This window comes from Balaenoptera ricei, chromosome 1 (assembly GCF_028023285.1).
Source record: "Balaenoptera ricei isolate mBalRic1 chromosome 1, mBalRic1.hap2, whole genome shotgun sequence".
Taxonomy (NCBI): domain Eukaryota; kingdom Metazoa; phylum Chordata; class Mammalia; order Artiodactyla; family Balaenopteridae; genus Balaenoptera; species Balaenoptera ricei.
The window spans coordinates 145,298,136-145,311,324 of NC_082639.1; the positions used below are offsets into that span (position 1 = coordinate 145,298,136).

Below are 13,189 nucleotides of genomic sequence, written 5' to 3' on the forward strand. Positions count from 1 at the left end.
AAAAAGTTTCCAGCATTTCTATATGTTTAAAGCAGGAATAGGGATTTCCTGCATCTGCTCAATCTGCCATATTGACAAGAAATGTTCCCATCTTTTAGTTCCACTTTATCCTGTTATAGTAATCACTGTAAGAATATGATCTCTTCTTTCGAGTGTTTGTGGCAAAGTGGACAGTGCCAGCCATGTTTCCTCATTTATTTTTTCCTGTCTAGGTTTTGGAGTGTCACAGACCAAAGCCATCATGACTCTTGTCTCTGGGATTCCAATGGGCCCACCCCGGCTTCCACTACAGAAAGCCTCCAGGGAGTTTACTGATAATGCAGAAGCTAAACTGAAAAGCCTAGATTTCCTTTCTTTCACTGATTTAAAGGATGGAAACTTGGAAGCTTGTAGCTAGCGCCTCTCTCTATCAAATCAGGGTGTGTACGTTGAGATATAATCCACTTTGAATACTGCATTCATTTCTCAAAAACTTTTTAGATGAGTTTGAACTAAACTTTCCTAGCAAATGAAATCTTGCATCAATCAACAAGTATTTAAATACCTACTATGATCTTTTAAAAGTTTTAATTTGTGAAGGGGCAAAAACTCTAAAAGGAGTTATGAGCCCTAAGTCATTCAATATTTCACAGAATTTTGGTGGAGAAGTTTTTGCATAAATGGATAAGATGGAATCAAGAGGAAAATTGTAATTGATTAATTCCATCTGCCTTTGGGAGCTCCCATTATCTTGATTTCTGCTTGTTAATCCTATTTTAAAGTTTTCTAATTTTAAACCACCATAATGTACTTTCATTTTAATAAATATCCATTTGGAATCTAGGACAACTCTGAGCTATTGCATTTAGGCAGACATACTAACTTTAATGCCAAATTACAGTGTGACTCAACTATGCACAACTGTTAACAAACCAGTTCACTTGGCTGCTCAGTCTAACTTTAGGATATCTGCTTTCGGATTAATTGCGTGCGATGTCGCAATTTTCCCCAAAAACACAGGGTTAGGTGAAGAGTTGCTTCAGTTACTATAACTAAAGGGCCATTAGGGTGGTTTTCACATAACAAAGGAAAGGCCTTCCCCAAAGATGAATTCAAGTCTCTAATTGTTGCTATAGAGAACTTCTCAAAGTTTGAAAGAACCAAAGAGCTCTCTGCTCTGGGCACCACAAACTTCCCCTTTCCTCTCTGAGAAGAAAGTGTCCCTCAACAGTGCCCTGAATAATTGGAAGTGAAAGCCAGCGTCCCTTCTGCCGTGAGCCCAGGGGCTACTTACTGTTATTTCCCAGTCACATTTTCACACAGTCACTTTTCAGTGATAAGAGATTTAGGGAGGACCCAAAGATTTAACTTTAACTTTCTCTACACACCTTCTTTACTTTTTTCTTTCTCTGCACTATATAACTGGCTGCTCAGTCTCCTCTCTAACAAACCCTGGTGCATGCCTTCTAGTAACAAAGTGTACTGATGGTCAATCCTTAGTGATTTTAAACTGGACTATCCAGTCTAATAACTACCTAAGATTTTATTTTGTTTCTTATCTAATTAGTCTGCTCATTGGCAGAAGGAAAGTATTTGAAATTCATATCAGTTTACTCTATTTTTTAATTTTTAAAAATCAAAAAGAAAATGTTTGCAAAATGAGAATTTGAAATGATCAGTGGATTTAATTATCTTTGCTACCCTTCTCTTTATATCTCCTCACTCCTTTTTTGCCCAGGAATAACACACACTTTTCTCATATTTCTCTCACCTTTAGGAGTAAGGTATCTGAATTAGAAAATGAACCACAATGGCTTATGTGAGCTTATATTCTACCTCACTGAAACTTTTCTCTATAGCCGTTAATTTCCTGAAAGAATAAAAGTGAGGTTTTTGTTAGTCTTTGGTTCTGAGGATGTCATATCCCTACTTAATGATACTAAAGACAAATTAATTTTTCAGTGAAGATAAATATTGGATATCCACTAAGCAATGAACTCTGCTTTTCCTTTTTTGCTCTTCTGAAATTAGTGCTTGGAGAGCTTTTATCATGATTAATGAGATCTTGTGAACACAAAGATAGTTAAACAAAATGACCAAGGGCTGAGTTTAGCTCTATGTATTTTAACATCCAACTCCGTAGAAACAAGGGACTTCTCTGGTGGCGCAGTGTTTGGGACTCCGTGCTCCCAGTGCAGGGGGCCCGGGTTCAATCCCCGGTCTGGGAATTAGATCCCACATGCATGCCGCAACTAAGGAGCCTGTGAGCCGCAAATAAGGAGCCGGCCTGCTGCAACTAAGACCCAGTGCAACCAATCAGGGAAGCACAAAGGAGAAAACCATTCTACAATTTAATACATACAGTGCCATGAGTGGTTTTTTACAGTTTTCTTTTGAGGATAATCCACTGAATTTTTCTGCCAATGACATTTCAGAGTGAAGTTGTCTTCAGGAGTAGATTTCCACAGAATCAAGAGTGTAACATTCCATTATATTTTACAGGTGATACCTGACAGTTATGAGTAGCTGCAAATCATTTTTTTCCCCATTTTTTTTCCAAAGTCTTGGAGGATGAACACGAATCATGACTTTCACCACCACTATAGTGCGCATATAAAGTTTTAGCAGCTTTCAAAATGGAGTTAGGAGAATTCAGGCCAACAAGTTGGCCCAGAACATATTTCATTTCTTTAGTGGTTCCCTTAGCCATCTGGTTACCTGGATGAGTTTGAATCTGAACATATGGATGTGCCAGAAGCTCAGGAATGGATACCCTCTGTTTAGGGTCCCTTATTAAACAACACTTTAACACAGCTTGAAGAAGGTATAAATGGAAAATAGGGAAAGGTGTTTGGCAACATTACTGGGAAGCCTGTGCAGAGTGCACCTAAATGCAAAAGCCACATCACACTAATTTGTTTGTGTTGGCCTTCTAGAGGAAGGAAAACCATTAGAAAACTTTCAGGTTTTTTTTAAAAAAAAAAAAAGAAAAAGAAACGAATGAGTGTTATACAGCAGTGGGTTGCTAATAATGCCTTTAAACAAAAGTAAAATTTTGGAATATTATGAATTTATTGTTATCTTTGAATTTAGCTTTTAATGTTAAAACTAAAGTAATGATGTGAAATATCTTATTTATCACAATACTAAAAGCTGATTTTTGACATCTTTTCCAAGGTGGAAATCTGAGATTAGTTCATTGGAGATGGTTGGAAGGTCAAAGTGATTTCAGGGACTGGTTTTGTTACTGAGTCCAGCAGCACCTCTTAGCCAGTGTTATCCATAAGATTCCAGTCCAAGGAGTAGTAGAGAGTTGGGTTCAATATAGTATGAAATAGCAAACAGTATAACATGGTTTTGTGGGAGGCAGGGTTGGCCTTATGCTTCTATGTCTGACCTCAGGCTGTGTGGGTTGAAGTCCCAGCTCCACCACTTACTATCTGTGTGACTACAGCATTATTTTTTTTAATATAAATTTATTTATTTTATTATTTTATTTCATTTACTTTTTTTTGGCTGAGTTGGGTCTTTGTTGCTGTGCGCGGGCTTTCTCTAGTTGTGTCAAGCGGGGGCTACTCTTCGTTGCGGTGCACGGGCTTCTCATTGCGGTGGCTTCTCTTGTTGTGGAGCATGGGCTCTAGGCGCGTGGGCTTCAGTAGTTGTGGCTCACGGGCCCTAGAGCGTAGGCTCAGTAGTTGTGGCACACGGGCTTAGTTGCTCCGCAGCATGTGGGATCTTCCCGGACCAGGGCTCGAACCCGTGTTCCCTGCATTGGCAGGCGGATTCTTAACCACTGTGCCACCAGGGAGGTCCCTGCAACATGTTATTTAACTTCTCAGCCATTCATTTATCTCGTTGATAGCATGAGAATTATAATATCTATCTTCTGGGGTTATTATGAGGATTACACATATGAAGAAGGTCTTAGAATAGTGTCTGGCACATCTTAGGCACAGTGAAGTGTTAGTTATTGTTAGTTTTTATAGCTATCCAAGGCATTCGGTGTATGTTCTTTATACAACAGAGAGAAGCATTACATTGCTGCTAAACCTTTTAACTCAATAGGTGCCAAAATAAAGTCGAAAATGATATGAAACCCAAGAATTGAAATTGAAGTTTGCATTTATTATTACTGGAGTCCAGATCATAGTGCCATCCTCAGATTTTTTCGTAGGTTGGGAATTTCTGACTGTGCTTCTAACAGCAGAGGATGGGGAATGGAAAACATCTGTGGGTTCTTGAATGATCCATGTATCACTATTTGGAACAAACAAAATGAGAGAATGACTTTTGCTAAGTGATTTCAGAGGAACAAGCAGGTCAAAGAGGCATATATGAAAAAAGTCACCATCATTGAAAGATTTGAAGTATTTATGTGTGTATGGGATAGGAAGGTATGTGACATGACTTCTTGTTTTAAAAATGTCACTCTTGAAGCAGTGTGATGAGTAGATTGGAAGACAGACTGGGAACAGGTAAACCGTTAGGTGGCCTATTGTGATAGGTAACCAATGGTGGAGCCACTAAGGACGTGGCAGCAGGGATGGAGGGGAGGGAATGGAACGAAAAATATTTAGAAAGGATCAACAGAACCTAGATATGGAAGATACAGTTGGCCCTCCGTATGCACGGGTTCCACATCCAAGGATTCAACCAACCAACTACAGAAGGAAAATATTAAAAAAAAAAAAAAAAAAATTCCAAAAGGTTCCAAAAAGCAAAACTTGAATATGCCACATACTGGTAACTATTTACATAACATTTACATTGTAGATATTATAAGAAATCTAGAGATGATTTAAAGTATACAGAAGGATATCCTATAGGTTATATGCAAATACTATGCCATTTTATTTAAGGAACTTGAGCATCTGCGTAGTTTGGTATCTGCAAGGGTCCTGGGACCAATCCCCTGTGGATACTGAGGGACGATTGTACTTGCATTTGTTCTTTATTTCATGTAACAAATCAGCCCTAAACTTAGCAGCTTAAACCTGGAAACATTTATAAATCCACACAATTTCTGAGGGTTAGGAACAAGGAGCAGCTTAACTGGGTGATTGTGGCACAGAGTTTGTCACAAGGTTGCAGTCAAGCTATTGGCTAGAGCTTTACTCATCTTAAGGTTCAATTGGAGCTGGAGAATCTGCTTCTAGATTCATTTACCTATAGTTGTGGGCAGGCCTCTGTTCCTTGCTGGCTCTTGGCCAGAGGCTTCAGTTTCTCACAACATTATGGCAGCTTTCTTAGCCCAGAAAGGGAGATCTGAGAGAGAGATCCGAGAGAGAGAGATGGCACACAAGTGAGCCAGAGCTCAAAATAGAAGCCACAGTCTTTTAAAGTAATCTCAGAAGGAGCCTACCTTCCCCTTCTGTATGCAATTAGTCAAAAAGGACAACCCTAGTACAATGTAGGATGGGACTACACAGGGAATGAATTCCAGGAGGAGAGGATCATTGTTGGCCATGTTGAAGGTTGCCTACCACAAAAATAAAAGAATCAGAATCGACACCCAGGAATCAAAGCCTGTGGGACATCATGTAGAGAGGCCTACCAAGCGTTTATATATATTGATCTGAAGTTCAAAAAGTTTGGATAGGAGATAGAGGTTTAGAGGGTATCAACACATAGATGGTAGTTGAAACCACGGGAAGAATAAGATTGTCCAGGCAGAGCATATATAGAGTGCTAAGAACAGAACCTGGGCATGACTGGCATTTGGTGTGCTTACAGAGGAAGTTGCATAGGAGTCTGAGATGGACTGATCGGAGACATGAGAGCAGAGCTGTGCTCGGAGGAACTCCAAAGTCCTCAAATGTGAGGGGTGGTGATGCTCAGAGAAGATTTGCTTCAGGAGTCTTATCCTTAGAGGAGAATGCAAAGCTCAGAGGAAAATGGGCAGCTGGCAAATGTCACCAGCCCCAAAGGACCAGGGTCTCCCAGCCACCGCTGAAGTCCTCTCTGAAGTGTGGAAAGCCCTGGAACCTCAGCAGTTGGGTACTATGTAGGTTCCATTCCCAACCACCTTGTTGCTCAGGACACAGACTCTAGGGCAGCTCAGAAGCAGCACAACTCACCATCGACTTCCCAAGCTGCAGGGCAGGAGGCTGGACCTGGAAGACCAGCATCCACCCCACCCCTGGCTCAAGGGAAGGGAAGACTAAACCCAGGGCAGCTGAAGCACCTGCCCAGACCAAGGCCAGTGGTGAGCTGGTAAATGGTTAACAACTGGCTCTGGCAGAGGATGCGGGGGAAAGGGCCCAGACTTATAGCATTTGCCTATTTCTATGGTTAGATACTCCCACCATGGGATGAGGATCAAGATGGCAGAGTAAGAGGATGTGGAGCTGACCTCCCCCTACAAATACATCAAAAACACATGTACATGTGGAACAAGTCTCACAGAAAACTAACCGGAAACTGGCAGAAGAACTCCTGTACAACTAAGGCTGCAAGAAAGATTCCCATGTAATCAGGTAGTGTTACCGAGTCCAAGTTCGCTCTGCTTGTCGCACGGCACGGCAGTAAATCGGAAGGTGAGGTGCTGAGGCAAGGAATTACGACTTTATTCGGAAAGCCGGCAGACGGAGAAGATGGCAGACTAGTGTCTCAAAAAACCATCTTACGGGGTCTGGATGTCAGTTTCTTTTATAGAACAGAGAAGGGGAGGAGGTGAGGAAGTAAAGTAAAAAGGCCATAAGTTTTGCAAATATCCCCTGGAATGGCCAGCCTCGGGGAGGGGATGCGTTAATTTCTCCTTTCTAGCTGCCATTCACAGGTGGACAGCATCCGGATGTTTCCCTGAACAAAGGCATTTTGATTTAACATTCAGGCAGAGGGGCAGGGTTCCCGGAGGCAGGCCATTATGTATAGACAGTATCCTTTTAGTGAACAATTAGCAACAAAAAGCAAAGGTTAAAGTAAAGAAGCAGATCCAACATGGAGTCAGGGTTGGCGCTTCCCTGTTACAGTAGGATGGGAAGAAAGGCATCGGGTGGGGACCTGTGACTTTGGGAGGGGACTAAGGAAAAGGGAGATCGAACAGGTGGACACTAGCCCTGAGGCGTGGTCAGGTCGAGCCACACACTGGGCGTTCCAGTCCTGGGGTCCTACGCAGAAGGATAAGCCCCTTTGGCTGCTTGGAGGACCACTGGGACAGATGAAAAGGCTGGAGGAGCCTAGACTCCACTCGTGAGGAGTGCGCAGGTGCTGGTTTGCCATCAGACACGGTGGAGAGAGGTCTGCCCTAGCGGCTGCCTCCTTGCTATGCTCCCCAGTCTGAGCTAAGAGAACACCCTGGCCCCACTTATTCCACACCACAGCTTGGCAATGGACCTAGGGCAGCCAGGACCTGGGAAAAGACTTGATCTAGGGATGCGTAGGTAACCCAGGGGCCTGGGGTGTGGTCCAGGTGGGGCAGCAGTGGCCATTGTTGGCACTCACTCAAACAGCACCACAGAAGCAGTCCAGACTTCTCATGGCAGCCCAGCCACTTAAACCACTATGACCCTCAGTCCCAGCCTGGCGAATGCGCTGGCCCCAACCACTCCATACCGTAACTTTGCATTAGATGTGGGATGGCCACAACTGGGGAAAAGACATGACTTTGGGCTGCTTCTGAGCAGAGCTGTAGATGCCTACAAAGGCAGCACACTGAACCTCTGTAAGCACACGAGCCCCATTTACTTCACCACTCCCCTCCTTTGAGGCAAAGGCTTCAGTGCGGGGAGGAGTAAAAACATAAAGAGAACAAAGCCAGCCTGAGGCTGGCCCTCAGGGCTTCCGCTCCAGCAACTCGGAGCAGACCCCACCCCTGACAGTGTGGTGACAGCCACTGAACAGAGAGGAGGTCCCACCTCACACCGGGCACAGGCTCTAGCTCCTCCAGCACCAGTCACACCCCGTATCAAGGTGATCGTGGCCAGCATACGCTGAGAAAAGATGTGGCTGGTGTCCACGTGAAATCCAGTCCTCACACCAGAGACACTGGGCACACAGTCTACATAGGGATGCTCCCACATAAAAACACCTATTCAAGACCACAACAGATAACTGTTTCACCTAAATTCATAGAGACAGAGAAAGTTAAGTAAAATGGAAAGACAGAGGAACTACTCTCAATTGAAAGAGCAAGAGAAAACCCCAGAAAAAATAATGAAACATGTAATCAGTCTACCAGACAATTCAAAAAGTTGGTAATAAAAATGCTGTGTTCATTATCTGCTACAAAACACTTGCAATTCACTTATGCTAGTTGGGTTTCACTTATCATAAAAAAAACCCTGCTGCTTTAAGCACCCTGGAAGGGACAAAGAAACGAAAGATTAACGTGTTTCCCCAAATGATTTTGTTCCTAGTTGAAGAGAGCAAACACATGGAGAAAATAAAAGAATGAGTAATGCTTGAGAATGCTGTGTTATTCTGATCATAGGAGCAACAGAGTTTTAAAGGGATTAATCACACTAAGCTAGAAGAGTTGGGAAAAAACGTAGTGGAAGAGGTGAAATATAAGGATGGTAGGTATGATGGGGCCAGATAATTGATTAGTCTGGATTCTGTGGAACAACCCCAGTTTGAAATGTTTTGTATTGTTGCCTCCGTGGGAAGCACTAGAGTTCAAAAACTTAACAGTGACTACTACAATAGTTAAGAATCCAAATTATTCCAAAGACTCTGAAGACAAGAGGCTATCCAATGTGAGCAAAAACAACCTTGCAGTTTTTGTCTATTCATTAAACTAGTTTTTACTGAGCTCTGGATGTACCAAGCACTGCAGCGAGCTAGCCAGGCAGGGTTCCTGCCTTCACTGAGTTTATGTCTTTCAGGAGACGTTCACGTTAGAGTATCTGACTCACTACACCACCACCTACTGAACACCTATTGTGTGCCACATACACATGATAGGCTCCCTTCACATGCCATCCTGTTTAATTGCCTCAACGACCCTATAAAGTTAGCACCTGAGATTTTCAGTTCTGTCTTCGAAGGGCACCTCATCTACCACAGGTCCCTATGACAGAAGCTGCAAAACATTTTGCTGCATTAAAATGCTACAGGTCCCCAACTCGCAAAAAACTTTCAGAAGTAGGTACTGCACTACAGAAGGAAGCAGGGCCGGGGCGCCCGGGGCCAGGCACAGCGGATCTCCCAGGTGACGAGACGCTACCCGCCACTTGGTAGCTGCAACCCCGCTCCTCCCTCCGGGCGCCCATTGTCCCAAGCTCGCTTTCTGCGCATGCTTAGCGCACTGACCCCGCCTTCCTTGGCGCCGCGATCGGAGCCATTTCGCCGCCGTCGCCGCTGCAGCCTCCGACTCCGTGCGTGTGGCTTTGCGTTCGCTGTGTGTCCGTCGCTAAGGCCGAAGCCACGGACGGTCCTAAGAGGGCTGTGCTCTCGGGTACCAGGGAGCGGACGCCGGTAAGGGAAAGACGTCCTTGTCACCCGGTGGGCCCCGCGGCTCTGCAGCCGGGCTTTGTTGCCGGGGGCGGGGAGGGGGAGGGGGATCCGCCCCGCCGGGTTCCCGGATTGCGCGTTGCGTGCTGCTTGCCGCGCCGCGCTTGCGCTGTTCGGGGCCGCGAGGTGGACCCCGGTTCTCCGCGCAGCTGGCCACGGTCCCGTCTCCGGAGCAGCCAGACCCCACTTTCTCCTCCGCCCTGCTCGTGGTGGTGGCGCTGTCGCCGTCGCCGCAGAGTGAAAGGGGATGAATCGTCTGAGGGTGAGCCCGTGGAGGCGCCACCCATGCCTAGGGCCCATGCTACAAATACTGGGTGCTGTCCTGCGGGTGCTGTAGACAGAGAGTAAATAGGTTAGGCACAGTCCTTGCCCTTCCCTCCCAGAGGTTGCGGTCGTGGCGCTGGGGTGGCAGTAGGGAAACAAATGTCTGCAGGTTTCGGTACAAAGATCATGAGGAATTAGTGTAAAGGGAGGGAGCTACTTTAGATAGGGTGGCAAGGCAAGGCTTTTCGGAGGAGGTGGACCTCTGAGCCGATATCTCGGCCAGCGGGCGGAGAATGCGTCAGCTATGAAGACGCGGAGGAAAAGCAGAACCGCAGAGGCAGAAGGGATTAGTTAGTGTTTACTGGCAGGGATTGGAAAGAAACTGAAAGAAGGCCATGTGACTGGAATGTGGTGAGAATTTTAGAGAAGAATGGATTTAGGGGTAGCCAGAGTGGAAATGGGAATCATTTAGGACGTTCTTGCTCTACTCCAGGTGGGCAGTAGTGGTAGCAGGGAGAAGGGAGAGAAGCGAATGGATTGGAGACATGTTTTGGAGGCAGAAGTGCGCAGTAAATCAGTAGTAGATCAGGACTACCTGGCTTGGAATCCTGGGTCCCCCAGTTAGGAGCTCTGTCTCCTGGGGCAGGTTATTCTTTGGCTCAGTTTACTCACCTGTAAAAAAGGGAATAATAGTAATGTTTATCTATACAGTGTTGTAAGGGTTAAGTAGAATAGTTCACATAGATGCTCCTTTAAGGATACCGACTGGCACATAATAAGGGCTCTACAAGGGATAGCTATGGAGGATCTTTAGGGACTGGGAAATTCCCAAATGGTGACGTGAGTAACTTGGTGGATGGCGGTGCCATTTAGGGAGATGGGAACACTGGGATTGGCGGGAAGAGGAACAGGTTTGGGAGGAAATTTAAAATTCTGTTTTAACTGAGATGCCAAGTTAGCATTCAGATGGGTCCGTTAGTGCTGCAGTTGGATGAGCTTCATTTTGGAGTTTAAAGAGAAAAGACTGAACTTTCAATATATATTTGGGCATCATTAGCATATAGTTGATATTTAATATTATGGAGTTAGATGAGACTACCGAGGGAGGAAGGAATTTGATAGTGTAGTCCTTCATACTTCATGCTACTCATTCACGCTGAGGGCTTGTTTTTTAATTATTCATGGTTGGAACTTGTAGATAGACATCATCAGCGTTCCACAGCTTTTCATTAATAGAATGTCCCCAGGGTTAACCTGTGACTACAGAATAAGTTTTTTATACTAGGGTCAGGTTGGATGACACAAGACTTAGGTGCTAACAAAATGCACTAAACATTAACAGAAGACAGAGACAGTGCTAGCAGTGGGGTTTCTTCTCACATCACAGCAAACTAAATTCGTAGCATATTTTCTCTGGTTCTTAATTTAGTCTCACATACCTTGCTTGTAACTCAGACTCAGATTTTAGACTCAGGCTCCATATCTTTTGCTATCTTTTTTTTTTTTTTTTTTTTTAAAGATACCCTTGTTTTTTATTTATTTTTATTTTTGGTTGCGTTGAGTCTTTGTTTCTGTGCGAGGGCTTTCTCTAGTTGTAGCAAGTGGGGGCCACTCTTCATCGCGGTGCGCGGGCCTCTCGCTTTCGCGGCCTCTCCCGTTGCGGAGCACAGGCTCCAGACGCGCAGGCTCAGTAGTTGTGGCTCACGGGCCTAGTTGCTCCGCGGCATGTGGGATCTTCCCAGACCAGGGCTCGAACCCGTGTCCCCTGCATTGGCAGGCAGATTCTCAACTGCTGCGCCACCAGGGAAGCCCTCTTTTGCTATCTTATAACCTGGAGTAGAGGGAGAATGCCAACAAGTATGGTATGTTGCACTTAAAGAAGACATAATATTCTCAAATTTTAATGAATAACAAGGCCTAAAGGAGAGATTTGGCACAGAATATTTAAGTTCGTTGATTACTGTTTCCAGTTTAAGTGCTGTATTTGGACTTAGTAACATAATATATTGCCTACAACTTTGAGGGCAGTCTGTTACGAGACATAATCCAAATGAGGATAAACTATTGGATTTATATACAAAATGATTGATGACCATTTTTTAATATAGTAGTTTGGGTTTGAATTTAGGCCTCCACAGTGGATAACTTAGAAAAGTTACTAAAACTTTCTATGCCCTAGTTTCTTCCTCTGTAAAAAGATGATATAGTAGGATCTACTGTGTATAATGTTATCTACCATTGTTGTAAGGATTAAATTAGATAAAACACATAAAGTGCCTCTTGTAAAAAGTAGGACGTTACATAAAATGTCTTTCAAGAAAAGATAAAAACCGCTTGTAGTTACCTGAAGATAACGCTTGGGGGGATATGTCTTTTCCAGTCTTGATTTACCTATGCGTACTTTTTGTGTAGTTCAGATCATACTTTAGTATCCTGCTTTTTCTTATAACATGTCATAGACTTTCCAATTATGTCATTAAAATTTCTTCATAGGCAGTGTTAATAGCAGCATGATAGAATATCCTGTACTTAACCTAGATTTTCAGTAAATTCCAGGTTGGTAATTTCCAGTGTTCTTATAAATAATGCTGTTTTTAACTAACTTGTTTCTTAGGTCTGAAGAAGACACTTGAATCATGGGTGACGTTAAAAATTTTCTGTATGCCTGGTGTGGCAAAAGGAAGATGACCCCAACCTATGAAATTAGAGCAGTGGGGAACAAAAACAGGCAGAAATTCATGTGTGAGGTACTAAAAAAATACAGTTTACATTTATGTGACTTTTGAGGCTTATTTTATTATTAAAAGAACAATGTTTTCTGTTTGAAAATGTTAATGTGTTGTACGTTGAGGAATCTTCTTTACTGTGACTTACCTGTTACGTCTGCTTCATTATGAATCATTTTCAAGTGAGCATTACTGTTTTTTGGGTTTTTTGTGGCTGCACCACGCAGTTTGTGGGATCTTAGTTCCCCGACCAGGGATTAAACCTGGGCCCCTGGCAGTGATAGTGCAGAGTCCTAACCACTGGACCTCCAGAGAATTCCCTGAGCATTACTTTTAAAACAATCTGATAGGTAAGTTATTCTAATTAGAACGTGAATCTTCCACAGCTTCCACAGTACCAGTAGTGCAGATCAGAAAAGTTGGACCAGCTGTTTGTAGTTTTACTAATTCCAGTAGAAAGTATATCAATTCTTTTTTTTTTGAATTTTATTTTATTTATTTTTTTTATACAGCAGGTTCTTATTAGTTATCCATTTTATACACATCAGTGTATACATGTCAATCCCAATCTCCCAGTTCATCCCACCACCACCACGCCCCTCCCCACTTTCCCCCCTTGGTGTCCATACGTTTGTTCTCTACATCTGTCTCTGTTTCTGCCTGGCAAACCAGTTCATCTGTACCATTTTTCTAGGTTCTGCATATATGTGTTAATATGCGATATTTGTTTTTCTCTTTCTGACTTACTTCACTCTGTATGACAGTCT

General features: G+C 43.6%; 2 protein-coding genes across 3 annotated transcripts in view; both read left to right on the top strand.

Annotated features, from left to right (window-relative positions):
* Window positions 1-820, top strand: part of NPL (N-acetylneuraminate pyruvate lyase) — a 36,359-nt gene extending 35,539 nt beyond the window's left edge. Inside the window, exon 12 of one of the 2 annotated variants that reach the window (XM_059903996.1) lies at window positions 213-820. In XM_059903996.1, the coding sequence (XP_059759979.1) occupies window positions 213-397 (185 nt within the window). In that variant the 3' untranslated portion in view covers window positions 398-820. The remainder of the gene's footprint in view (window positions 1-212) is intronic. The other variant, XM_059904003.1, reaches the window with a different exon arrangement.
* Window positions 821-9,244: 8,424 nt separating this feature from the next.
* The window catches only part of DHX9 (DExH-box helicase 9), a 62,102-nt gene continuing 58,157 nt past the window's right edge, over window positions 9,245-13,189 (top strand). Inside the window, exons 1-2 of the mRNA XM_059937594.1 lie at window positions 9,245-9,396; window positions 12,311-12,443. Coding sequence (XP_059793577.1) covers window positions 12,333-12,443 — 111 coding nt within the window. The 5' untranslated portion in view covers window positions 9,245-9,396; window positions 12,311-12,332. The remainder of the gene's footprint in view (window positions 9,397-12,310; window positions 12,444-13,189) is intronic.